General features: G+C 49.8%; 1 protein-coding gene across 1 annotated transcript in view; it reads right to left on the bottom strand.

The window, feature by feature from the left end:
* GARNL3 (GTPase activating Rap/RanGAP domain like 3) overlaps positions 1-23318 on the bottom strand; it is a 97528-nt gene extending 74210 nt beyond the window's left edge. Inside the window, exons 1-2 of the mRNA XM_081103901.1 lie at positions 23141-23318; positions 10050-10220 (exon numbers count right to left, since the gene is read on the bottom strand). Of these exons, the coding sequence (XP_080960027.1) occupies positions 10050-10220; positions 23141-23232 (263 nt within the window). The 5' untranslated portion in view covers positions 23233-23318. The remainder of the gene's footprint in view (positions 1-10049; positions 10221-23140) is intronic.
* Positions 23319-26796: the final 3478 nt, after the last annotated feature.

The raw sequence follows: 26796 nt of genomic DNA, 5'->3' as shown, positions 1-26796 counted from the left end.
TTTTAAGAGTTTTAAAGCAGGTGCCTTCTTTCCCCGCTGGGGCCACACAGCAGGCCTCCCGGGGCAAGGCGAGGCAGCTCCGCAGCTCCGCTCAGCGGACGTCTCCCTAAAGTGCTGGCCCAGCGCGGGACCTTGCCAGGAAAATACCTGGGACCAAGAGTGTGTCACCAGAACAAAGCAGGTGCCAACGTGCACCGGGAGGCCAAGGTCCTCCCATGAGTGTGGTCTGGGTTCTAAATATAAACGCCTCGGTCTTAGCAAATCGATGCGCTTCACCTGCAGGAACAGAGCTGAGGACCTTCAAGAGGACTCGCTAAACGTGGCCCAGGATGAAAGCAAAGCTGTCCAGCTCCACGCAGAGCCGGAAGAATTCATTATGTAATAAGCAGGTTCCTGGAAAGCGGGGCAACCCCCGTCAGAGAGTCAAAGTCATGGGAACCAAATAAGGAAAAGGAAGGGAGCAGAAACTCAACACCGGTCCTTAGGAGGCTCACCCAGAGACTAGGGACTGACCCTAAGGACTGGCCAGATCCCGCTAACACAGGCCTCGGTCACCCCCAGCCCCACCGGAAGCACTGGGGCCCATGGCCAGGACCGGGCTCTTCCTGGACACGCAGAGAAGCTGAGAAACATCAGGCGGTTTTTCAGAAGCTCCAGGACCGTGCCCCGCCCTCTGACCAGCAGGTAGTGACAGATGGAAGGGACCCCCTATTTGAGGGACAGAGAAGGTATCAAATGCGACAGACTACAGATTCAGGCTCAGAGGGAGCCCAGCACCGCCTGACACCAGGCTCTAGGTAGCTTACTGCATGAAGAGGAGTGGTTGTCTCTCCTTCTGAAGGTAAGTGACAGAGAAAAGCAGAGATGCCGGTAATGTCTAGTGACGACATGGGAGGTTTCCTGAGCACTCCTGAGGAGATCTAGGACACCAGCTTGTAGAGCGTAGGAAGTGAGCGGGCAGGTTTCTAGACTGGAAAGTTTCAGAGCCCAGGATCCCTGACCTGCAGCCGCCACAGGGCCAGCAACGGTACCCTGGGCATTTCTCCCAGAGAAATGAAAACGTGTATTCACAGAATCTTGCCCACCAGGCTCACAGCAGCTTTCTTCATAGTTAGCCTCCAACTGGAAAAGGCCTGGGTACTTATATTTTCCCTCTGCACTGTAAGTGCTCACGGCTGGGGCCCCAGCCGAGACCTAATGAAACAGAACCAGCATTCTAACAAGATCCCCCAAGGATTCATGTGCTCATTGGAATCTGAGAAGCATTGATTATCGACCTCACTATATATCAGAACCACCTGGATTTTTTCTCTATTTATTTTATTGTGAAATATTTCAAGACAGAAAAATAAAGAATAACATAATGAACATTGGAGACTTGAAATTCCTGTGTACCTCTCCCCTGAAACAACCATTAAGTAATTTAGTTTATACTTCCTGTTTATATTTTTATATTTGTACTGACCATTTACTTATTCAAAACAATACACAGTATTGCTTAGAATGTTTTAAAATTTCACACAAAAATGCCGAAACCGGTTTGGCTCAGTGGATAGAGCGTCGGCCTGCGGACTGAAAGGTCCCAGGTTCGATTCCGGTCAAGGGCATGTACCTGGGTTGCGGGCACATCCCCAGTGGGAGATGTGCAAGCAGCTGATCGATGTTTCTCTCTCATCGATGTTTCTAACTCTCTATCTCTCTCCCTTCCTCTCTGTAAAAAATCAATAAAATATATTAAAAAAAAAATTTTCACACAAAAGAATACCATGCCGTGCCTATCTTCCTGCAACTAGCTTCTTTGGCTGAACAGTTTGTTTCTGAGATTTGACCATGTCGATACCTGTGGCTCCAATTCATCCACTTACACTGCTGTTTCCTATGGTGCCAACTCCCCACTGGTCCTCCCTCCACCCTCCTATGGCTGGGCATTCCAGTGGCTTCCAATTTTGAACAATGTTGTAATGGACATCCTCTTACAAGTCTCCTTGAACACAAGTGCCATCATTTCCCGAGATCCACGCCCAGGAGGGCATCTGCTAAGTTGTGACACGTGCATCTTTGTTTTTCTACATATCGCCAAATTTGCTTTCCAAAGTGACTGGAGCCGGTCCTCAAATAATGTCGCTTTATTGCACGTTGATGAGGTGCTGTAGGAACTCCACTCTTGTTTATATCAACTAGCCTGTGGTAGAACCGGCTCCATTGTATGTCATCTCACTGCAGTTCCAAGAACCCACCAACGATGCTAAGTGAGGAGTTGCTGTCTACCAACGTAACTCTCCCATCAGCAGCGTGTGAGTTCTATTTGCTCCTAACCAACATCCTAACCAACACTTGGGATTGTCAGAAATGGGTTTTGTCAGCGTGAGGGACATGACGTGGTGCCTTGCTGAGCTGTCATTGGAATTTCCATTCCTCTGATAACTCAAGGGCTTGAGCATCTTTTCCTCTGCTTCTCAGCCGTCTGAGCTGCCTGGCCTGTGACCTGCCTATCCCACCCTTTGCCTACCCCCTTTTGTAGGCTGTTGGTCTTTTTTCTAATTGATTTGCAGGAATAATTTGTATATGCTGAATGTCAACCCTTTTTTACAGATGTCTTCTTCCGAGAGTGGTTTTTCTTTTTCAAACGGCTTTCCTGACATCTTTCATCATGTAGAAATTTTAAAATTCTAATGCAGGTATTTTCAGACTTTTTCTTTAATGGTCTTTGTTTTTTGACTTAAACCATTCTTCAGCATCATGATGTCATAAAGATAGTTTCCTATCATTCCTTGTTAAAGTTTTAAAGTCTACTTAATACATTTTCATATAAATATATAAATGCCCAGTTTTCACCCAGACCTCCTCAATCAGAATCTTCAGGAGTGGGACCTAACCACCTATAGTTTAAAAAAATAAGTTCTAAAGGTAATCCTCAGAAATGCTGGAGCACTCACTTCCTACCTGCTGGGTGCGCACGGACGTGTCTCCTCTGTCAAGTCCCAGGGACCCGTCTCATCCCCGTCCCCCTCTCGGGTCCATCCTTTATTTTTCTGTTCCCAAATTTGAAGTGCTCCCCAATGGCTGTCCTTTGAAGGAATTATCTACTCCTAGAGCAGTGATGGTGAACCTTTTGAGCTTGGCGTGTCAGCATTTTGAAAAGCCCGAACTTAACTCTGGTGCCGTGTCATATATAGAAATTTTTTAATATTTGCAACCATAGTAAAACAAATATGTATATTTTTGACATTTATTTTATATATTTAAATGCCACTTAACAAAGAAAAATCAACCAAAAAAAGGAGTTCGTGTGTCATAGGTTCGCCATCCCTGTCCTATAGCATCAGTATTACTGACACATCTCAAACATACCCCTCCGGCCTTAATGACCTTTCCTAATTCTCCCAGAAACACCAGTAGCCCTGTGTGTTTTTTCCAAAACTCATTCAAAAACTTGGTTTCTCATTTCTGTTGGAGCACAATTATTTTCACAATCTCCAAACTACGGAATCACCTCTGACTTCTCCCTGTCTTATAAACTCTGCAATCAACCATCAAATATCATCAGTGATCATCTCCCTCATTGGACCAGCCCAGTCCCTCGTCTCACAGGCCCTCACTGTTTCACAGATTCTTATACAGCCTTGTCAGTCTTCCTGTCTCCTTACATAGGATTTGAAGGTGAAATAATGGAAGACTTTGGGACACACTGTTTGTTATCACTAATAGTGTGTAAGTGGAGACTAGAGAGCTATTTTTCAAGTATCTGATAGACGATAGGTGGACCTATATTTATTCAATAACTACTTGAATAAATATAGGTTGTGCATCCATACCACTTATTAGGAAGACAATGTGTGTGTGCTTAAAGAACAACACAAATAAGGGAAAAAAAGGCTTTTTGTGGAAAGTTAGGGATAAGCTAGAATTTGCCATAATAAAAAATGTTCTCATTTTAGTAACATAGTTGTTGGGAAGGAAAAACTTTTCCTCTACCCTGTTAGGTTCTGTGACTGGGGCCTGTGAATTAAAATGACAAAGACAGATTAAAAGTAGAAAAGGAGCACGTATTTTATTTTTAATTTTACCTGTTCAAGCGCTCCATAGAGAAGCAAACCCAAAGAAGCAGTTAAATACTGGGATTTATACATCATTTTAACAAAGGGCAATAAACTGGAGAAGTGACTAGACAAAAGAAAAGGATTTGGGCTTCTAGGAGTGGTAACCATGGAAGGTAAACACCTGGGGGCAACTAATGGCCTATGAGGGTTGTTTAGCGAGGTTTGCTGCGCATGAAGACTCATCTTGGTGGCCCTCTTTCTCTGCAGGCAGTGCTGTCCTCCTCCCCCTGGTACAGGAAAGGGGAGTGGGGGGGGCACCTTTACAAAAGGAAATGTCTGCCCTGCTTTTAGGCAGATGGGGGGAGAGTAGAGATGTCTTCCTGTGTCTGCTTTTTCTCAATTGCCTTCAGCTCAAAATAATCCTTAGGCCAAAGTGGCAGGTTTTTAGGTGGCATATTTTGATCCCCTTCATAGCCAATACTAACATGTGAAAAATTCTTTGTCTCAAACATAAAAGTAAATGCTATGGAACTGACTGAATTTCACCTCGAGGTAACCCAGTAGAGGGGGATGGCCAGGCTACTTTTTAAACAACCTCTGTATCATATTCTAATTTTCTGGGCCAATTTAGACCCATTCCATGCTTATCTGTGTTGGTTTCCTCCAAGCACATGCACAGCACGTAGTAGAAGAAAAGCAGCTTACTCTGTGCTTTTGAGGTCAAACTCTATTTTTGAAAGATTTTCTAAAATTTTTACTTCACTCAGCTACTCTGATTCTGAGATAGTTTAAGAAAATGAGACCATGAAACCATGGGTGAGGGAGAGTGGTGAGGGAAGGGGAGGGGGATGCTCTTTAAAGAAAGCAAAATAATAGATAAACCAAACGTATAGAAAGAGAGGAGGCAAAGTATCTTAACTGAGAACATTTATTATTAGAGGAGAGATGACAAGAAACAGCCAGCCTGCTTCCACGGACAAAACGAGATTTAGAACAATGAGTGTTGGCCGAAGTGAATTTAGGGCAGGAGGGCTGAAACTAATTCCTTTTGCCTCTTAAAAGCAATGATTAAAAGAGTGATAATATCCAGGCCCTATTTATAGTGTGTCCTTATGGTGTTCTGTACTGTACTTTGAGATGAGGTGAGCACCAAAAATGGGTTGCTGGCCCAGGAGGACTGTACAATTTCAAAGAATAGAAAACTTGAATCATCAAAGGAATACAATTCTTAGTAATGGCATAACCTCCTTGAGGAAAAATGATTGCTTTTAGCAATTATCCCTCGAGGGGATGTGGAGCTCAGTGGTGAGCAGGGCATCTGCTGCCTCTGTTCCAAGCCAAGGGCCAGGATGTCCTGGCAGCGAGCGCCCATGCTCCTCCCCCATTCACCTGTGAGTCCACGTCATCCTTGACCTGCGAAGATCCACCTTCCTCTCCCTTCAGGCAGGTGGCCTCCCCCCTGCGGACCTCACTGTTCCTGCACCTCTGTCTAACGAGGCTCAAACCAAACCGCCAACTTGGCTCTTTCTCTCCAACCAACAGCAAACTCAGACTTCCAACTGCTGGACAGAGTTCCGTGGACACCTGAGCTGCTGGGGTCCAACCCCAGCAGGTCCAGGGGTCCCCAAAGGTGTGGACGGAGTTGGCGAAGAAGGAATGACACGGAGACAGCGTTCAGTTGATCAGCAACCTAGCCAGGATCTCCAGCCAAGTTCTGGTCAGGATCTCCAGCCAGGTTCTGTGTCCATGTTCTCTTGCTAGGTTCTCCAGCCAGGTTCAGTCACCAGGTTCTAGTCAGGTTCTCTTGCCATGTTCTATCCAGGTTCTGTCTCTAGGTTCTTCAGCCAGGTTCTCTCACTAGGTTCTGCCTCTAGGTTCTGTGGCCAGTTTCTGTGTCTAGGTTCTGTGTCCTGTTGTCTTGTTACAGCTGTATTTATACCAGTTGATTCCAATCCTATCAATCTCTATTCCAAAGGTTAGGATGTTTCTTATCTCCATTCCAGGGAGTAAAGATTATGTAGCTTAAGCATGATTGTTCGTAGTTAAAGTGATTAATTACCCGCCTGGCACTTAGTTAAGGGGTTTTATTCCCTCCCTAACTTCAGGGGAAAATCCCTACCTGGGGAAACAACCTTTCTCAGAGAGGTGACCTTGGTTAAAACACATAGTGCCAAGAATGTGAGCAAACATATTAAGAACAGTATGCCATATATGCCAGGTCCCTTGAAACAGCAAGGATGGACCGGCTCCCGGCACTGAGCTGCCCCTAAAACATAACCTGGCCCAGATCACACTCACTCCCGCTGCTGCATTCGCATCTCAGCAGAACTGCCATCTTTTCCCCAATTATTCAAGGTACCAAGTCCAGAGTCATCTCTGTCTCCTCTCACATCCAACATCTAATCAGTCGCCAGGCCCTGTCACTGCTGCCTGCACAGCATTGCTTTTGAAAGTTGTAGTAGGTTTTTATCGGTGTATTTGTATTTCATTCTTTGAAGACAGAACACACTCCCTTGATTCAAAACTAAAAGGCTGAACAGGGCAAAGCCTCCCCCTCTGCACCTCCTCTCCCCGCTGGATTGTTCGTGTGTCTCCCAAAGATGCTGGATGCGTTTACAAAGAAAGAGAAATACCTATTCCTCCCCTCCCCCCTTACTTTACACGAATGGCAGCAAACCATGCACAACTCTACTTCTTGTTTTTGTTATTTTTAAGTTAATATACCTTGGCGATCTTTCCAAATCAGTACCAAAAAGCTCCTGTATTCTACTGAGTAGATGGACCCTATTTTATGTAACCAATTCCCTAGATAAAGGACTAGTAAACTGCAATGCATAACCTTGCATGTGCCATTTGGCCCCGAGGACATGTGCAGAATTCCACAAGGTCTCTGAGTCCCTTGTTCCTTCTCTCCTTTCCATTTTCACTTTCTCTGCTTTAGCGCAGACCTTCCTTGGTGCAGAAACCTTCTAACTGGCACCTCTGCTCTATGACCCTTAACTTACACCCAACAAACATATTTAGTGAGCCCTTTCTACATGCCAGGTACTCTGCTAAGAGGCGAGAACAAGAGAATCAAACCCAACAAAACCAAACAAGCCTCTCTTAACCAGACCCACACAGATCCCTGCCTGTCTCACAGTTGCTGGAGTTTTGGGAGCTTATCAGTCAATCATCTGCTCCCTTCTCTATGTTTGGAATCGATTGGGAATTAGTGACAGGAGTTGGGCAAATGGGAATCAAAATATAAATTTCCTCACTGTCACGAGTTTCATTGGCAAACAGCCCTAGAGCCCTATGCACTTCCAACTACTACTCCTTTCCCCCAAGCGTGGAGCTGAAACAGTCCGCTCTGCAGAGGGGCAGACCCTTGCCTGCATGGCTGCCAGGGGAATTGCTGTGTCAGTCTCCACTGTCAATCTCCAGCAGGGGAGACAAATGCAGATGGGGCTCTAGACCTGTCTCTAGAAGACTCAGGTGGGTTTTTCCAGATGGAAATTGGAGAGAAGGTAACACACAGCTCTGTGGGCAACCAGATCCTGGACAAGTCTCTTAACCGTTCTGCACCCAGCTTGCTTCCTTACTGTAAAATGAAGCTAACAGGAGCTACCTCATCGGGTTTTGTTTTTTTATGTGTTAAGACTAAATAAGCAAACGCATTTAGGATGTTTGCGCAAATGCCCGGTATGCAAGTAATCAATAAATATTTGTTGAATAAATGAGTTAATGAAAGAGTGGTCCACAGAATCGCAGTTCTTAAAGCCATCTTTCCAGCACGTCTTCCAGAGAACCTAAACCTAACATCCGCAGCCGCCAATCACCAGGGCCGAACAGGATTCACCAATACGGCCGAGATTGTGCCACCTCGGGCTGCTTCTTATAGGCTCTTCCGACGTTCTGCCCGCCTCCTGGATTATGTCATCTGTGTGATGCATTATGGGGCTGGTAGTCTAGAGAAGAGGTGGTGCTGGCTGGACCACTGTGAGGACCCAACCCTCTGCCTGGTGCTCTGAGGAAGGGAGAGCTGCTCTTCTCCCCACCCCACCTTTGGTAGATGGAGCCCTGGCGTCCCTTCTCTCCCTTGCAGCGCGCCAGGACTGCCCAGGACTCTGGTTACCAGAGGCCTCCAAAAGTCAGGAGCATTTTGCTCAGAAAATTCAATATTCACTGAAATTTGAAATTCAATATTCAAATCAATAAAATATTCAATTCCCATATTCTCATAAACAGACCGCAGGGGCCCTTTGTGGAAGGTATGGCAGTAGTTCTGAAAAGTCGGTGGTGACCCCAGATGTCCTCTAGTTTCCCTGCGGAATCAATCCACAACAGAACTAGCAATTCGGAATTTATCCGAATTCTGTGTACCTTGTCTATTTAAATCGGCATCATCTCGTAACATCATAAAAGCTACCCACGGCTCCCCATTGCCAAGATATAAAGTTCCGACCTCTTAGCCAGGCATATACGGTGCTTTGTAACTATTTGGCATCTCTTTATGTGCGGTCACATTTTTAAAAGCAGCCTTTCTCCACATCTGCACATGCGAATCATCTGGGGCTTCATAAAATCTTGGTATTTGTGTCCCACCCTAGACCTCGGGATCCTGGAGGGATGGTGCAGGCTTCCGTGTGTTTTTAAAGCCCCCAGGGTGATTCTCAGGTGCAGCCGGGCAGACAACCGCCGCCGCCATGCCTGTCAACACCGCGGGGCACACGCTCTGGTCTCCCAGCCTTAGCTCCGCCGTCCCCTCTGTGTGATGTGGCCTCTTCCCCCTTTCCTGCCTGGTGACGCGCATCCTGCCCAGCTAAGCTCACCTGCCGCCCCTCGGCTCCCGTCCCCCAGCGGTTACTTACTCCTGCCGCAGGGGGTGCATGCTTCTTTTCTGGGAGCACGGGGATTACCGGGATACCTGTGTTTCCAGGAAAGGCTACAAGTTCCTGGAGAAGCAGAGTCCTGAGAGTCCTCTCTTACCCACTCCAGAGCCACCGAATCTGAATCTGGGGGTGGGCCTCGGGCATCAGTTGTGTCTTAAGCCCCACAGGGGATTCTGACCCATCCTCCCCCCCCCGCCCCCCAAGGAATTAGCTTCACAAAAGCACTGGGGACAGTGAGCATCCATACATATTTCTTGCATTAAATTGCTGAAGCGTCTCATTGTTTTTGTCTAATTTGGTTTTACTGTTGAAAGTTTTACAAATGTCCCCCTTTCCACACCCCCCCCCCATTACCCCCCTCCATCCTGCTCCCTTCCTCTCCCCAGCCCTTCCCAGCACAACTGTCTGTCCATGGACTGTGCCTCTATGCATACACGTCTCATTTGTTTCTAAGTCAATCATATCTCGGCACCTAGTTGCCTTTGATTCCCCTGGAGAGCTAAGCACTCTGCCTTGCACTGCCTTCTTCAATCACTGACTCATTCATTCATTTAACAGGTATTACTGCACACCGTAACAAACCCTGGGGATTCAGGAGTAAACAGGAAGCCACAGTTACCACCCTATGGGGCTTAGAATCTAGTAACATATTAGTTATAGCATAGCTATTATTACCACTTTTCTGAATAATGTTGGATTTCCCCCTCTAGATACTATAAGGGAATCTCACATTCTCTTATACCCCCAGTATGTTATATAAGACATTCTGTAAAGATTTACTGAATCAAAGCAACACATTTCATAGCACATACCACAAATTAGTTAGCATTTATTTGTGTGGTTATTTGATTCTGTCCCATGAGCTGTAAATGCCCTCAACACAGGAATCGAATCTGTTTTGCTCACTACAGCTGACACAGGGCCTGGCTGAGCAGGTGCTCAATGAATATTGTTAAGTAAATAAATACATGAATAAGATATCATTAAGACAAAACCTGAAGTCTCCCAAACCAATATCCACTCCTTCTCCCTCCCTATTCTCCCCGCAAAAAGGTCATTTCCTCCCTGAGCACTGAGGGATTTCAGGTGACAGTGAACATGAGCCCGGACAGAGGATGTTCTTCTACTTACTTACAGGGTGACCTGGGACTCTGCTTCAGGGCCTGTTGCTGGCCACGTCTGAAGGGGCTGGATGCGGAAGGAGAGAGACGACGTTGCTTTCCACAGAAGGGTCTGGGCGACCTGGCCCCCGCAGGACCCCTTCGTCAGCGGATCCATCGGTGGGCCTGGAGGCGGAAGCGCTGTGCTGAAGAAGGATGGGAAAGGCACTGAGAACGGAGAAGAATGACAGGCCGATCACTGGCCGATGCTGGCACCCAGGGGCCAGCCCCATTAGTCAGTGAGGGGCAGGAAGCCAAGGCACTCCCAACACCAGTGTCCCACCAAGCCCGCATCACGCCCTTCTGCATGAGCAAGCTGCGGAGAGAAGGCCCCGTCCACATCCCCACGGCCTCAGCCCGAGTGAAGTCCCACACTCTCCAGTCAGGGGCTCTCGGGCAAAAGGAGGTCAGTGAGCATCTACACCACCTCAGACTCATCCGGAAAAGGCACCCTCACCCCGTAAGGGCAGCTCTGTCTAGAGGGCTTCCGGAGAACAGCCAGCGGGAGCTCGTGGGGGACGCAGACTGTCTCCTCATCTCCAGTTAGTTCCCAAGAAAAGCCAAAGAGCAGGCTTACACTGGCCACGACACTGCAGACCAAACCCACATTTCGAGAGGAATGGCATAGAGCAGGTAGCAGTGGATTAACACACAACTGCTCGTAACACACGAATACACTGAGACATGCAGCCTGAAGCCTGCCTGCTCCTTTCTCTGCCCACAGACAGGCAAGCAAACACAGCCCAGTGACTTAGAGATGGGACATAAAAAGCACCCTTAGATAACACTGGCCAGAAGGGACTCCTTATAATGACTTCTTTTTTATTGAATTTATTGGAGTGACATCTATAATAATAAAAGCATAATATGCTAATTAGACCAGATGTCCTTCCGGATGTCCTTCTGGATGACCTCTGGATGAAGCCGTGGCGGTGGAGGGCCAAGGCAGCTGCGGCAGTGGGGGCTGAGCCCCTCGCACGAATTTCATGCACCGGGCCTCTAATTAGTTAATAAAAGTATAGAGGCTTCAGGTGTTCAATTTTATAATAAATCATCTATATATTGTATTGTGTGTTCACCACCCCAAGTCAAGTCTCCTTCCATCACCACTTTACCATTTACTCTCTTTTACCCGTTCTTCCCCACCTTTCCCTCTGGTAATCACCACACTCATACTGTTGTCTGTGTCGATGAGGTCTTGTTTTGTTTTTAATTCTCATCCAAGGATATTTTTTCCAATGATTTTTAGAGAGAGTAGACGGGAGGGGGAGGGGGAAAGAGAGACTGGTTGCTTCCTGTACTTGCCCCAACCTGGGCCAGGGATCGAACCTGAAGCTGAAGCCAAGGTATGTGCCCTGCAACCCTTTGGTCCGAGGGCCAATGCTCTAACCACTGAGCAACCAGCCAGGGCTTTTGTTGTTGTTTTTGTTTAATCCCTTCAGCTTTTTCACCCAGCCCCCAACCCCCCCTCTGATAGCTTACAGTTTATCTTTTAGTTTATTTTAATCTTGAAATAAGATTAATTCATTGCTTTAACGTTATTTTCTAGCCCTTTAATCTTTAAGTTTTGTTTAAAAACACTTAAGTGTTAGTTCTTTTAAACCTTTATCACCATTTAATTTTATCTTTTTGCCATAGCTTTACCCCTAGTTTCTGAGTTCTTTTTTTATACTTTCATCTAATTCTTTAGCTTCATTTTTCTAACTGTTTGAATTCTGTTTCATCATTGTTAATTTTAATCCTTTTTCTCATTTCTGTTATCTTTTCTAGTCTTAGCTTCCTAGTCTAAAAAAACGTACATTCCTTTAATCTTCTGACATATTTTATCTTTATTGTCTCGCTATTTAACATAGTGGGCAGTTGGAGAACTTCTTGGAAAGATGGAGAGTAAGCGCTCATTTGCACAACTCCTTGGAATCCATGGGAATCAGCAAAAATAGCCCAATATTCGGAGAAAACGTATTGAAACAAGAGAATGGCCAAACTCCATGCTGTAACTCTGAAGACCTGTGTACACAATGAAATGTGGACAAGCTGAAAGTGAACATGGAATTCTGCCTGTGATGTGATGGGAGGGAAATGATCAAGAATGCTCTCCAGGCCTCCCCCGGGTGCAAGGGTGGGGCTGGGCAGGAGCTGTTTCTGCTTCATCCCCCGCTCCCCCCACTGCCCAGCTTTCTAATAGGGAGGGGGGCCTGACCTGAGAAAGGCTGAGGAAGAGAAGAAAAGGTATACCTTAGGAGCCACTCGAACCTCTTGACCGAAAGCTTGTATGAACCCCCTAAGAAGGCCCGTGAGTCTGGAAATCACGCCGAGCCAGGCCCTCTTTGAAGGGACCTGTTTGCCCTAAAGTGGGGGGAAGGGAGGAAGAGTTGAAAATTCAAGGGAAGTCCTGTGTGGGGTCACCCACACCACAGCACAGGGGACTCTGCAGATGGGAGGGACAGCCTGGGGAGAGAGTGAAAACAGGTGGCCCGTTCCCACAGCGTCTGCGCCCTTCCTGCCCCCCAAGAGGCGTCAGGACCAGGGCTCCAGCTCAGGCTCCGAAAGCCAAGGGTCACTGCTGCTCGGACGAAAGGGAAGGGGGTCAGGTGAGTCTACCATGTTATTAACAGGCGAACCCAGACCCAGACGGAAGCGCTTCAGTCCAAGGATGAGCATCAGGAGTTCATGGCCCAGACCCATGAAGTAAGGCTTGCAGAGGCCGAGGGAGGGGACAGGCAGGAGAGTTTAGCGGAGCCAGATGAACAACACAACAGCTTTGTTTTCTCAAGAAAATGAAAGATCAAGAATTCTCTGAAAACAAAAGATCAGATAAGAGAGGCAGACCTCCCAGGGCTCCAGGATAAAACTGCCTGAACCGGCAGGAGGGGCTGACCCACAGTGAGGAGGTGCTCTCTGGGGGCAGGGCCTGGGAGAGGGCACCAGGGGTCCAGGAGTGAACCCCTTGGGCGGGTGCTTTAGTGTGTGTGTGGGGGGGGGGGGGCGGGGAGACGGGTATTACACGGGGGACAGACAGCCCTCAGAAATCAGTTTAGTTTTCTCCTCTTCTGTTGGGACTCCGAGCCCTTGGTGTGCCCTGAGTGTTAGTGTTGTGAGTCTAAATGGAGGGCGGTCATGAAAATGTGGCCGCTTCACAGTGAGCCCTCTGCTGCTGGCCACGCGGCCACCGGGAGCGCCCGAGGGGACCTGCAGCCGTGGTGACACAGCCAGGCCTGCTGAGGCCCGACGATGCTGCAGACGGACCATGGGAGGGTAAATTGTGGCACAGGTGCCGCCTCACACGCTGGTAGGTAGGTCCCTGGATGCAAGTGGCATAAAAGGCAACAAGATCTCAGTTCCAGCTCCTTCGACGTGGCTGGTTCTCCCACAGCGCAGGTAGCGTTGATCGCGGAGTTTCAGCTGTAATTCCACCAGGAATGGGGGAAGCTTCCGGGAGCCACACCCACTGCCTTGCATTTTTGATCTTGTGCATTATTCCTTGCTCAGACGGTGGGCTGAAAACGACCTTAACCCAAGCTCAAATCATCACTGTCGCCTACCTTCAAACCGAGACCGGCTCTGGGGGTCGGAGCTGGCTCAGCAGCCACAGGAGCAGTAGTCCCTGCAGAGCGGGGAGCAGTGGGAAAACCATTTCCCTCTGTCCCCAAATCTAAACTGCCCCCTCCCACACACAGTCACTCTGTCCAGGACCCTTCTTCCCTGAGCCCTCAGCACCAGCGAAGTCATAGGGGTTACTCCGTCTCCTGCTGGCGCATCGTCTGCCCTGGTCCGCGACAAGTTAGCTCCCCGGCAGCAGGCGCCCTGTCTGGCCGTCCTCAGTACCCGGTGCCCAGCACACAGAGGGCTCAGTACATAGGTGCTGCGCGGATAAGTGACTATGTGAAGGCCAACTCCCTGAGGAGAAGGGTCATTTGGAACAGGGAGGCTGTCAGGCTGCTTTGGCCTTTTTTGACTGAGGTCACTGGTGGCTGCAGGCAGACAGGCCACGGTGGGACCTGCTCAATTTCTTTGCCAATCTCTGAGGGGCAGATTGGCTGCCAGGGACGCGGGGGCACAGCAGTTACAGGAACCTCCCCTGGCATGCTGCCAACTTCTGATCAGTGTGTCTAATGCATCTGTGCTTTACTGCAGAAAGATGCTGCTTGTGGCAGATACTGTGGGACGACTCGCTCAGTCCCCATTTCAACTCCATTCCAGGGTGCAGAAGTTGGGAAGTTAAAAACGCAATCGTCCTAACCTCCTTTGCAGGTCTGAGCTCTGGCTGTGATCTAGATTCCACAGCTCAGGTTCAGAGAGCCTCTGATCTGGCACGGAGCCAGGCAGACTCCGCGAGAGGATCCAGGGCATCGCCTGGCGTTTGCAGGTCAGGGCAGAGCCGCCGTGGCTCTGGAGGCGGCAGCTCCTTGGCAGCTGCTGCATCGGTCAGTTTCTTGTTGGGAGGTGGCCGCTCTCCTGTGCACACAGAGCACGGTGGTTCTGGGCGCTGGGGGCTGCTCCTGGGAGCTCAGACTGCAGCCTGCTGCCCAGCCCGGCCGACCACTTTGTAAGCACTTAATTCCCGGGTCACTATTAAACCTGTCCGCTCACCGCAGGCAGAGTGGATTCCGTTGGAGGCAACAGATTAGCGAGTGACCGTCATGGTGACGCCTGTCCGGGTGGATTTTGAGCTTCCAGTTCTCAAGACCCTGTGGCACAACTTCCTTCTGGTGGGTGCAATGGCATAACTTCCAGGTGACACCGAAAGGAGGCAGTGCTTCTATGGGAAGGCACGGCATTCTGCTATGTGGGTGTCAGAGAGCTTGGTCCCAGCGCTATGCATTTCTGCTCCAACAGCAGGGCACCCGCCGAGGGAGCCGCTAACTGCGGGGTTCGGAGCCACGCTGCCCTGGGCTGTGACCCACCTCTCTCCCGCACCTGCTCAACACCGCCACCAAAACCTGTCGGGGCAGCTCTGTGCCACTGCAAGCACCTAACAGGTGAGAGGCGCTAATGCCTTTCATCTCTCCGGTGATAAAACCTGTGCTGCCTCCTGAAGTTAGCCGGCTAGCGGGGAGCGCTGGCAGCCGGATGCACTGTCATGTCCTGAGTCCAGGCTGTGTGGTCAGCCCTCCCGCCCGCTGCGATGGGAGGTCCAGCCGGGGCCATACGCAGAGAGGGCCTTTTCAAATGTGGGAAGACAGCTCTCATGTCCTCTGTGAATTTTCTCTTTTTCAAGTCAAATAGCCACTCCCCTGCTGAAATCTTTTCTCTTTGCTGGATCATTCCCATCAGATATAAACATCTTTATAAAGCAAACGCAGAATCAAATCAAATCAATTTTTCAACTCACATCCCTTCCACGCCTGCAGAGTTGGCGCTATTCACCGTTTCCAATTCCTCTTTCATTAGAGCCTGAAGCCCGGCCAGGGAGACATTCTCATCCCCACTCTCCCCAAGGAACAGCTCTTGTCAAAGGCAACCAGTGACCACACATGCTAAACCCAATGGCCAATTCTTAGTTCTCTTTTATTTTTATTTTTTAATTGATTTCAGAGAAGAAGGGAGAGGAAAAGAGAGATAGAAACACTAATGATGAGAGAGAATCATTGATCTGCTGCCTCCTGCATGTGCCACCCTGGGGATGGAGCCTGCAACCCAGGCATGTGCCCCGACTGGGAATTGAACCGTGACCTCCTGGTTTATAGGTCGACACTTAATTACTGAGCCACACCGGCTGGGCCCAGTTCTTAGTTCTTCATTTTGCTGGACCCATCAGTAACATCTGACACAGAAAAAATCACTCCCTGTCTGTTTTAACTGTTTATGTACGCTACTTTGCCCCAATGAAAACATTTAATGACCTCACGTGTCCATGACACTATGGTTTCACATTTAAGTCTAAATTTTACTTGGGATTTATATGAATAGTTAACCAAAGTTCATCAAAACATAGTCATTCTTCCTGACTCACTAAGTTTATTTATTGATCCCCTTTTCCTAAAGATTCCTGTTATCCTACCCACCCACCCCCAATTTTTTTTTTACCTTTCCCTATTTGACTGTGATTCACAGTCACATTAAAGAACAAAACAAAAGCCATGATGCATTCTTCTTACATGTCCTACTTGAGGGTCCATACCTGCACTGTCCAATAAGGCTGCCACAAACCACGCTTGCCTACTGAGCACTTAACATGTGACGGGTTGGAACCGAGGTGCTGTAAGTGTAAAAGACACTGGATTTCAGACAGCACAGAAAAAAGGGTAAATTATCTTAATTATTTTCAACACTGATCCTAGCTCTAGAGACAGCCGGACGTGTGGTCCCTCTCCACACCTGCCCGTGGCGTTAGATCCACCCCCACCCCCACCCCCGGAGAGCCAGCGGCGGGTCTCGCTGTATAGGCCAGATAGATCCCTTATAACTTCCCGACAGCGTTATTCGCCGACGCCATCTCCGTTCAGATCTTCAGCTCTAGAAACCAGACAACCAAACATAATTTCTCATATGAACCTTCCACAGCAAAACTAATTTGACTATTGTCTTCCTCCAAGAAAGGAAGCTGGTTTGTATTAACTTAACCTCTTTAGTGAGTAATAAAAGATGGATTCTTTTTCCTTCTCACAGGAGAGCAGACATAATATGAAAATGAATTTTCTCCTGTGGGCCCTCAGAGCCCATTATGTCAGCGCAACGCACGACAGCGCTTCATAGTCCTTCCCAGGAAGTCTGCTGTTTTTCCAAAAGGAAACTGACAGCAGCACTTATTTGTGATTAAACACTGACGGGCCCGGCACAGACAGAAAGAACAAGGACAGCACGTGGAAGAATGAAGACGATGGAAACATCTCACACTGAAATGCTTGCTTACAAAACCACCTGGAAAAAAGTGTCTCCTGGGAAAAATAAACACAAACAAGTCTAAGAATCTGAGTCAGGAGAAACAGAAGGAAGAAGAAAAGAAGGCAACGCAATGCACGATGGATAATTGTTCTTTTCTGCTTCGATCTGGCCTGGAGAACCATATTCGGGAACAAGAAAGCATTTGTCTTGGCATCAAATTTGTTCTCACAGGCGTGGGTATGTGCATTACTAATAAGGGAGCCACTATGTGGGAAGCAATATTTGGGAAAGTGGAAAATATGTTGTTTTCCATTTGTAATTCACAATCTTCTGTCTATCTAGGTTCTGCACCCACTGTGGCTAAACATAGTAAGCATAATTTATTCACTCAACTGAGGTGGACTTTTACAACGAGAACTTAAAAAAATACAGAAACCCCAATTCTGTGGCTCTGGGGTGACATCTGGGTTCTGTATTTTGGAAAGCTTCCCAGATACAATGGCACGTTCTCTTTTTTTTTTCTTTTTTTGCCAACCCAGTATCCGTCACCCCTTCTGGTAATAGTACTGTGATTCTTACTTTGGACAATCACTATCTCCTGGTCTCTTGTGGATGGAAGTGATCTAACCCCTCAGTCCTGCGTGGGGTACATGACCCAGACGCAGCCAAAGAGCACGTTTCACCCTTGTCTGGCCCAAACAATTGGTTCAGGGATGAGCACAGAACCCAAGAGATCCAATGTCTGTCAGGCCTGAGGCATGATCTAGAACTCCCAAGAAAGAGGCCCTATCTTTCTGTTAGGATCGTACATTGGCGAAAAGTGAGCCTGGAATAGTTCCTTTCTCTCCCTCCATAAGGAAAGGCTTCAGCAAGAAAGAAAGCCAACCCAAAAAGAAGAAAGACTACTGGTGACATTATTTGAGCCCCTGGATCGATCCTCTCCCAAAGCTTGGTCTACTCTGGCAAGTTCCAGTTGCATAAGCCAATCATTCGCCTTGGCTTGTCATTCAGAGCTTTCGATAATCTTTTTTAAAAAAAAATTTAGCAACTGGCAAGGCACCGATCAGAAAAGATCCCGAAGAGTTACCAGGCCTGCTTGTGGCTGAATGACTGTTCAGTGGTGGTCACACCTGGGTGGCCAGAAGTGGGAACCACTCGCCTGCTGAGTCTGCACCCCACAATCTGAGCCTCTACTTTTCACCTGGAATCAGAACCACGGCCTTGCTACCGCAAAGGGCTATGAAAGCAGAATCGTGAATGACGGGTGACAAAGCATGATGAGGTGAGCTTCGGCGCTGTGATTAGGGAAAGATAACAGCTGCCCAAGAACCGGAAGGCTTGCCTGATGACGCAGTGAGTGCCCTGCCCTTCGATGTAATAGAGCATAGAAGTTGGATGACCAGCTGCAAGGGTTGTCGTAGAAAAGACCCCTGCAGGGCCCTGATGGAGTGGTTTTCAAAGCATGTCCCTGGGCCAGCCGGACTGGCGTTACCTGTGAGCTTGTTAGAAAGACAATTCATAGACCCAGCCTCACTCAGTGAGCCTCTGGAGGTGAGGCCCCGAACCCATGTCAGCAGCCCTCCTGGTGATTCTCACGCAAGAGAGGATCGGGAACCACAGCTCCCTGAACCCCAGCCCCAGAGATTCCACCTGAGTAGATGTGGGCTTGAGCTTGAGAATGTGCATTTCCAACAGAAGTCCAGGGAAGGCGGCTGCTGCTGGTCCGGACCCGCTGTGTGAACCATGTCTGGGAGGCTGGCCTCGGTGAGGGCTCAAGTCGCACTCGGAGAGTCTCTGATCTTCAGGACTCGCCTTGCAAACTGGATCCTACTCATATGGAACCCTGTCCACGCCGCGGCTCACTGTACCGGCGCCATGAAGTGCTGCCGCCAAAATGGCCCAGTTCAGCTACAGAAGAGTGATTGCAAATAATTCAGGCTCATGAACTGTATTTCTTGATCATCACAAAGGCACAAAAGAGAGCAGACATATTTTCTGAAATAAACTTTAAAGCAACAAAAACACGAGGGAAACTTACTGACTTCCCTCAGACAAACGAGGCGTTTCTGCACCTCTCGCCTCTAACGCACCCCCTAAAAGCTTTTTTCCAGCCAGTCCTAACCAGCGTCCTGTGTACCCACCATCCTCCTCCTCAATCCCTCTCTTCCAAATCTGCACGCAGAAAGGTGAGAAAGCAAGCCTTGCTCTGAGGGCAGGGGAGGAAGAAAACTTGAATGGGCAAAACTAAAATTTTAACAAGGCCAGGGAAGGGAAAGGCAGAGAACTCTCAGATAAATGTTAATCATTTTTGTCCAGAAAAGTTACCATTCGTATGCTTTGTGCCACACACTATTTTTGGCATTTTGTAGAAATCAATTCCTTTAAAGCTCACATCAATATTGTGTGACAGGTGTTACTGCCATGTTTCAAATGAGTGAATCAAGGCTCAGAGGGATTAAGCAACGTGTCCGAGGCCACACGCACAGCAAGTGAAAGGACAGGAACTTGAACTCAGGTCTGTCTCATTCCAAAGCCCTTGTACCTGAACACTACCTGATACGCCTTCCCACAAAACCCGGACACACACACATCTAGGGGCAATGGGCATAAGCGCCTTGCACTATGGCCTCTGGATTTTGCAGCTGGTCTTTCTCTCGCTGTTACTGCCTGGATGTCTAGCATCAGGGCCACTCCTTGCTCCCTTACATTCATCACACGCCGTGTCTGCCCGCCAGCTATCAGAGTTGCTGTGGGATATTTAGCAAAGGCAGCTGTCATCCTAAAAGTAATGCCTCTTTTTCCACAAGATCATTGAGTAAATATGGCTAAACCAGACTCTGAAAGGCCCCAAACATGAAGCAGTGGCACTTAAATTTGACATAATAGGAAGTGAGAGGTGAGGACTTCGGAGTAAGGGAGGCTAATCTGGCAGCGTGCCCACAAACGAGGAGAGGTTCTCACCTCCACCAGAATCACCCGCAGAGAGTCCACACGCCATGACCACCCTGGACTTTCTGGAACAGTAGGCCTGAGGGAGGGACCCACCCACTTGTATGGTTAAGAAGTTTCAAGGTGGCCGAAACCGGTTTGGCTCAGTGGATAGAGCGTCAGCCTGCGGACTGAGAGGTCCCGGGTTCGATTCCGGTCAAGGGCATGTACCTGGGTTGCGGGCACATCCCCGGTGGGGGATGTGCAGGAGGCAGCTGGTCGATGTTTCTCTCTCATCGATGTTTCTAACTCTCTCTATCTCTCTCCCTTCCTCTCTGTGAAAAATCAATAAAATATATTTTTTTTAAAAAAAAAAGAAGTTTCAAGGTGATTCTTCTTCTGTTGGCCCTAAGAGCCCACGATGCCTGTCCAAGAGAAGGTAGCTTAACAGGCTTACTTACAAGTAAGACAATTTTGATTAATAGATTAAACAGGGATTTTGTTTAAAAACAACAGAAATTGTAGATGGACACTGATTTGTTTTAAGTTAGAGAAGTCGTTCTAATCAAGCACAAACAGCAGGAATAAATAGATCTGACCAAATTTTTAAAAAGACAGTAGCCCTGTTGTGTGTGGCTCAGTGGTTGAACATCGACCCAGGAATCAGGAGGTCACCAGTTCGATTCCCGGTTGGGGCATCTGCCCAGGTTGTGGGCTCCATCCCCAGTGGGGAGCGTGCAGGAGGCAGCCGATTGATGATTCTCTTTCATCATTGATGTTTCTCTCCCTTTCTCCCTCTCCCTTCCTCTCTGAAATCAATAAATATATATATATGTTTTTTAAAAATAGTAAAAACTTTTATCAAAAAATACCATAAACCAAGTTAAAAGGCAAATAATGAACTTCAAAAAATCTCTGCTACATATTAGACAAAAAAATTAATTTCCACAACAAATAAAAAGTGCTCCAATAAGGAAAAAAATAAACATTCCAAAGGAAAAATGGGCAAAATTCATGTATATATTTCATTAAAAAACAAATACCAATTATGAATAAATATAAGAAAAGTTTCACCTACTTACTAAACAAAGAAATTAAAATTAAAACAAGGTACAGCTTTGGCCAATACTTATAAATGATAATGCCTTGCATGCGATGACTAAAAGCAGGCACATTTATCTGTTCTTAGAGAACTGTGAACTGGGACACCTTTCCAGTGGGCAATGTGGCATTATGCCAAACGTTCATTTTTCTTGGATTCGATAATCCCCATCATTTCTATGAATTTACCTTAAGGAAGTGACAACCTCTTCATACACAGGTGAACGCACATGGATTCAATGTGTCCTTAATAGAAGTGAAAAACTGGCGATAAACTGCACTACAATAATCAAGGATGAGTTCAATCAATTGTCCTCCAATAAAGAAAAGTTATTTTGATGATCAGAAAAGCGGTAATCATTATTTCTGAGGTTTACACGATAATGTCATGGAGTGTTATGTAGGTTGTGTCCATCTACAATTCCTCCTGTTGTTTTTAAACAACATCCCTGTTTAATCTAGTAATCAAAATTGTCTTCCTTGTGAGTAAGCCTATTAGCTACCTTCTCGTGGCCAACCTCTGGTGGCCAAGAAGTCATGTAGTCTTACAGGTGCTAGCCGTGAAGAAAAAATGATTTTCCTATTTGGTGCTGTCCAATATTGTAACGTTAGTCATATGCAGCTACTTAAGTTTAAAGTTAGATAAAATGTAAAATTCAGTTTCTTAGTTGCATTAGCCATATTTCAAGTGCTCAACAGCCACAAGTGGCTAATGGCTACCGTATCCGACAGCACAGATTACGGAATGACTGGAAGGTTCTATGGGGCAGTGCTGATGGAAACATTCCTCCTCACACCTGGATCCAGTCTGGACCCAGCTCTGGGCTCCTCTCGTCAGCCTCATCGCTTGGTACACCTTTTCTCCAGAAGAGCAGACACCATATGTGTCTGGTTCCCCCAGCCTAGTGGGGGAGACTATTACCCAGGTAATTACCCACCATGGAGAGCACAGAGCTCACCTGGGGTCAGGGAGTCTCCCCAAAGGAGGAGGGGGAGGCATCACCCAGCAAGCAAGGAAAAGACCACTCTAAGCGGAGAAAGGAGCAGGATATGAAACAGCACAGCATCGGAGAGGAACTGCCACTGGCCAGGCATGCCATCCTTCAACAGACAGTGCCTGTGATGGGCGGGGCCTGAGCCAGGTTCTGGGGACACAGGGTGAACAGGACAGCACTGGTCGCCGTTCTCCGGCGCCTATACTCCCACCCGGTCCTGCAGGAGCGCAAGGGTGAGGCTGGGCGTGCAAGGACCTCGCACCTCGTCTTTTTGTCTCAGTGAGGACCCGGGTCCGACCTCCTGTCCCTCTCCTTGTCCCGGACCCCAGTGCCATCACTGCTGCCGGTGGGGAGCTGGTGGCAGGTGGGAGAGGAGGGGTGCGTGGCGGGGGACGCCGCGGACAGTTCGGGTAAGACGCCTGGCGGGCAGGAAGGGTGTGGGTGGGGAGGAGGAAGGATGAGGAGGGAAGTCCAGTGGGGCGGCTGCTGGAGGCACCTAGCAGCGCGGGAGCTGAAAATGCAGGGCCAACTTCAGCGGAGAAGGCGCTCCGAGTTAGGAGAAGGCTCTCAGCGCTGAGGCTGCGGAGCGGAGGGGGCGCCGCCCAGCCCGCGTCTGCGGGGCAAAGTTCCAGGTTGGAGAAGGAGCCAGCGTGCCCCAGGCCGGAGGAAGGGGGCCCCCCAGAAAGGGAGTCCGCGGGTCAGAGAGGCTCGAGGGCCCCCCCTGCTGGGGGCCTTCCCGCGCCAGGATGGGCGGGGCCGCGAGGCAGCAGGTGTGCGTTCCCCGCCGGGCGAGAACCCGAGGCCGCCGCTGGCCCGGGTCCTGGGGCGGCGCCGAGCGCTCCCGGGGGAAGGGAGACCTTCCTGGACGTTAACAGGGCAGTTGCCCGACCTTGCCCTTGAGCGATTTACCAGAGGCCGGCCGGGCACAGCCCTAGATCCGCCCGGAGCCACGGCGAGGCTCGGGGCCTGCCAGAGCCGACGCTTGGCCGGGGTCTCGTCCGGTCCGGATTCCCGACGCCCGCCAGGCTCTCCTCTGGGGCGACCCCCTCCCGCTCCTGCCGCCAGGCGGCCCGGTTCCCCTCGACCCCCGGCCGCCCCGCCTAGGCTCCTCTCGCGCCACCCTCAGACCCCCGGTGCCCCTCCCCTCCGACCGCCACATCCCCGACGGGCCGGCCCCGCTCCCGCCTCTCCCGGCGCACCCCGCCTGGCCGCGGTACCTGGGGCTCTCGAAGCTGCACCCCCTGCGCCGCAGCGCCGCCCTCTTCTGCCGCAGGAGCGCCGCGGCCTCCCCACCCGGCGCCGGCTCCATCGCCCCGGGCGGGGACCACGGGCTCGAGCGCACTCGGGTGGGCTCGGGCTTCGGCGCCGCTCGGCCGGCCGCTCGGCTCACGCGCCGCAGCCCACGCCCCGCCCCGCGCGCCTCCGCCCGGTCCATGCCCCGCCCCCGCCCCGCCCCGAACGTCAGCCCCGCCCACTCTTGTCCCCTCAGCCGGGTCCAGACCCCGCCCCTAACCTTGGCCCCTCCCACTCCATGCCCCTCAGAGAGCTCTAGGCCCCGCCCTTTCCCTCTACCTCCGAACTTCAGCCCCGCCCACTCCGCGCTCCTCCTCCCGGCAAAGGCCCGACCCCACCCCCGCCCGCACTCTAGCCACGCCCATCCCGCTCCGGTCCGGTTCGGTTTCGGGGCTGGCTCTCTGCACCTCTGCTCGGCCTGCACGCATTAAATGCCCACCGAGTCCTTAAATGTCCATAATGTCCACGGCCTGCGCCCCTTCCGCTCCTTGCTCCTCAGAGCTGACCCAGGCCCCACCCACCTACCCCTGCACTACTGACTCCGGCGCAGGCCCTCATCCCCGCCCTCACCCCAGGGTCGGCTTTCTGCAGCATTGCTCCTCCACATCTCACGACCCCGCCCGTTCTAATATAGCACCTTCTCCTCGGAGGCAGCCCCCGCCTTTTCTCCCCAGAGCCCCGAGATTGCGGGGCTCCCTCATGCAGCCCTCCTCAACCCTGCGGGGTGCAGAGCTCGGCCCTCAGCCCCGCCCCTCCAGGCCGGCCGGCGATCTGGCCCCGCCCACACCCGTGCCCCGGCCCATCAGTTTCATCTCCGCAGGCTCCAGGTCCCCGGCTCCCTGTGCGCAGGGGTACCAAGCCCACCGTCATGCTAAACAGGCATCCTACCACACTGTCCGCGTTAGCTCGCGGGTCTTCTCCATCCACCAAAAGGAGGCGCGGCTGTCTCCCTGTGAGTCCGCGGGGCTGGAGCTTTGCAGGCTACCAATCGAGGATTCAAGTCTTGACTGCATCACTTTCCAGCTGTGTGACAACCACCACGCCCCACTCTTCACCTCCTCCCCAAGTCTGGTCTCAGAGCCCTTGGGCACCACGCTGGGGCCCCATCTGGTATAGCTGTGAGTGGCTGTGCCACCTAAATTGTGAAGAGGGGGTGAACTAGGGTACCTCAGTTAGAAGGGCCTGTCTTGGCTAGGCAGGTGTGGCCAGCATGGAACTGGAGTAGCACCTGAGGAGTGTGTGTGGGCTGGGGGTGGGGTGGGTGGGGGGAGCTTGTGTTTGGAGAATCAGCTACTACAGCTGTGGAAGGCACTAGCTGGGAAACTGAGGCAGGCAGGACCAGGGGCTCCCATGGCCAACTTGGGTCACGCCCCTCCCTGGCGCACACTGCCTCCATAGCTTGCGTCCTGGGACTCCTTTGAGAAGCTCTGGGAGAGAAAGATGTAGGGGCCTTCCTGCTTCTCCTCCGGGCACCTGGGGACTCCACTTTGGTCCTCCCCTCAGGTTCCCACGAGACAACCCCTGTAAGATGGCCCCCCACCCCACCTTGTAGGAAAGCCCGTTTTCTCTTAAGCAAGCTAGAGTGGGTTTCTGGCTTTTGCTTAACATCATGAATTCACCCCAACATATCTTTTCAGAATCGGATCCCATCACTCCCCCAAATCCTTTACTCCGGGAGATGGGGTTGGCTGCTCCTGCTCCTCCTCCTGTCTGTCTCTGCCCTCCCTGCTGTCCATGTGTTCAGACATTTCTGAGCTGAATCTCCTAGTGTCCACTGTCCTCTAAAGTGTCCCGACCCACCTCCCTCCCTGAGTGTCCACAGCATTGACTCTGTCCTTCATGAGGCCACGGCTCCTCTACGTCCTTCATGTCCTAACAGTGGTTCTCAACCTTCCTAATGCTGCGACCCTTTAATACAGTTCATGTTGTGGTGACCCCCAACTATAAAATTATTTTTGTTGCTACTTCATAACTGTAATTTTGCTACTGTAATGAATCATAATGTAAATATCTGATATGCTATATGTGTTTTCTGATGGTCGCAACCCACAAGTGGAGAACTGCTGTATGGTCCCGGGCGCCCACGCCTCCCTCATGTCTGTATCTGGCACAGCAACTGTTTACTAAGTGAAATGCACATGACTTTAATAAATTGAGCAATATTCATTGGAAAACACATTTAATTCCAAAGTAAACAAAGATGTTTGTACATTAAAGTATTTAGTGAAACAGTTATTATCAGTGTAACAAGCTGAAAAATACAGCAACGTGATACAAGACTGAGGTAACAAAATACTTCACCAAAAATCTAAAGAATCCTGGAGGGCTGATGTTCAGTGTTATTGCGGGTGAGACACTTCACAGGAACCAGAGAAAGTCCTTACACAATGGCATGCAGGGGTGCTGGGAAGAGACAGCCCGGAGAGGGCAACCGATTCAACAAGAAACGAATTAAAATGTAGAAACGGATTTTCAACGTACTTTGAAGAATACATAAGAAATTGATACTTAAAATACTCTCTACGCAACGTTTTGAATGCTAAGTGAAAAACCATGCATTTTGGCACGAAATTTACTTAAAGATTATACCCTACTAATAAATTAATGTCCATCGTTTCATTATCGAACGGCCACAGCCGTTCAGAAATGGGGAAAGGGATTAGTGGTTACGGAACAGAACGGACAGATGCTCCATGGCGTCGCTGCTGCAAGGGGACTTCGGGCTGCCTTCAGCGGACTCCCACTCGTGCAAGTTCTCAACACTCAAGAGATGCAGCTCTCCCTCATGCTGTACTCGCATTTAACAGGAAATCAAAACCAAAGAACCTCTGAAGTAAATACTGTGGACGTGCTGACCCTGCTCATTCCACCTCGGAGTCCTCCACGCGCCCAAGCACAGCTCTGTCTGGCCTGCTGTGCACCCACCTGCCTCTAGGCCCACGACTCCATCCAGTCCTCATCGCAACTGAGCTCTCAGGCCAAGGGCTGTGCCGCCTGTCGGGCCTCCTGGAGCGTCTGTGGAGGAATCTGCAGGGGCTTGAACTCAGTGCTGGGGGTCCGGCAGGGTCTTGCCAGAGGAGATGCAGCGTGAGGACAGTTTGTTCCTTGAATGATCAGCTCCTCGAGGGCAGGGGTCAGTCTGTGGTGTTCTCAGCCATTTATATCCGGGAGGGCCTGGCACGCGGGAAGCACTCACTGGAGATGTGAACGAACAAATGAATGGGTGGTTCTGCACAGAGAATCTGTTCTCTCAAAGGGACTCCTGTTTTGAGTGTGTGTGTGTGTGTGTGTGCGTGTTTTCTTTTTTAAATAGGAACTCACCCAACATGTCAATATGATGTGGGGCTGATTACAGTCATTTAGGAAGTCACTGAAAATGAGTTAGGCTGTGTTTTCGGCAGCGTTCACCTGGTTGTGAGCATTAGTGATGTGATAGGAGTGCTAGACTCCACCTGTGGCCTGGAAGCAGGCCCTGCTCGCAGACGGCCTTCCATTTTCGTGGCCCATTTCCCACCTGTACAACAGCATCCTGAAGATCCACGTCTTCGGAGGTGGGAGGAAGATGATGAGAGAAATACTG

The sequence above is a fragment of the Myotis nattereri genome, assembly GCF_964212035.1.
Source record: "Myotis nattereri genome assembly, chromosome: 12".
Lineage (NCBI taxonomy): Eukaryota > Metazoa > Chordata > Mammalia > Chiroptera > Vespertilionidae > Myotis > Myotis nattereri.
The sequence above is the reverse complement of the archived record's forward strand: the minus strand, read 5'-3'. Positions and strand labels throughout refer to the sequence as shown.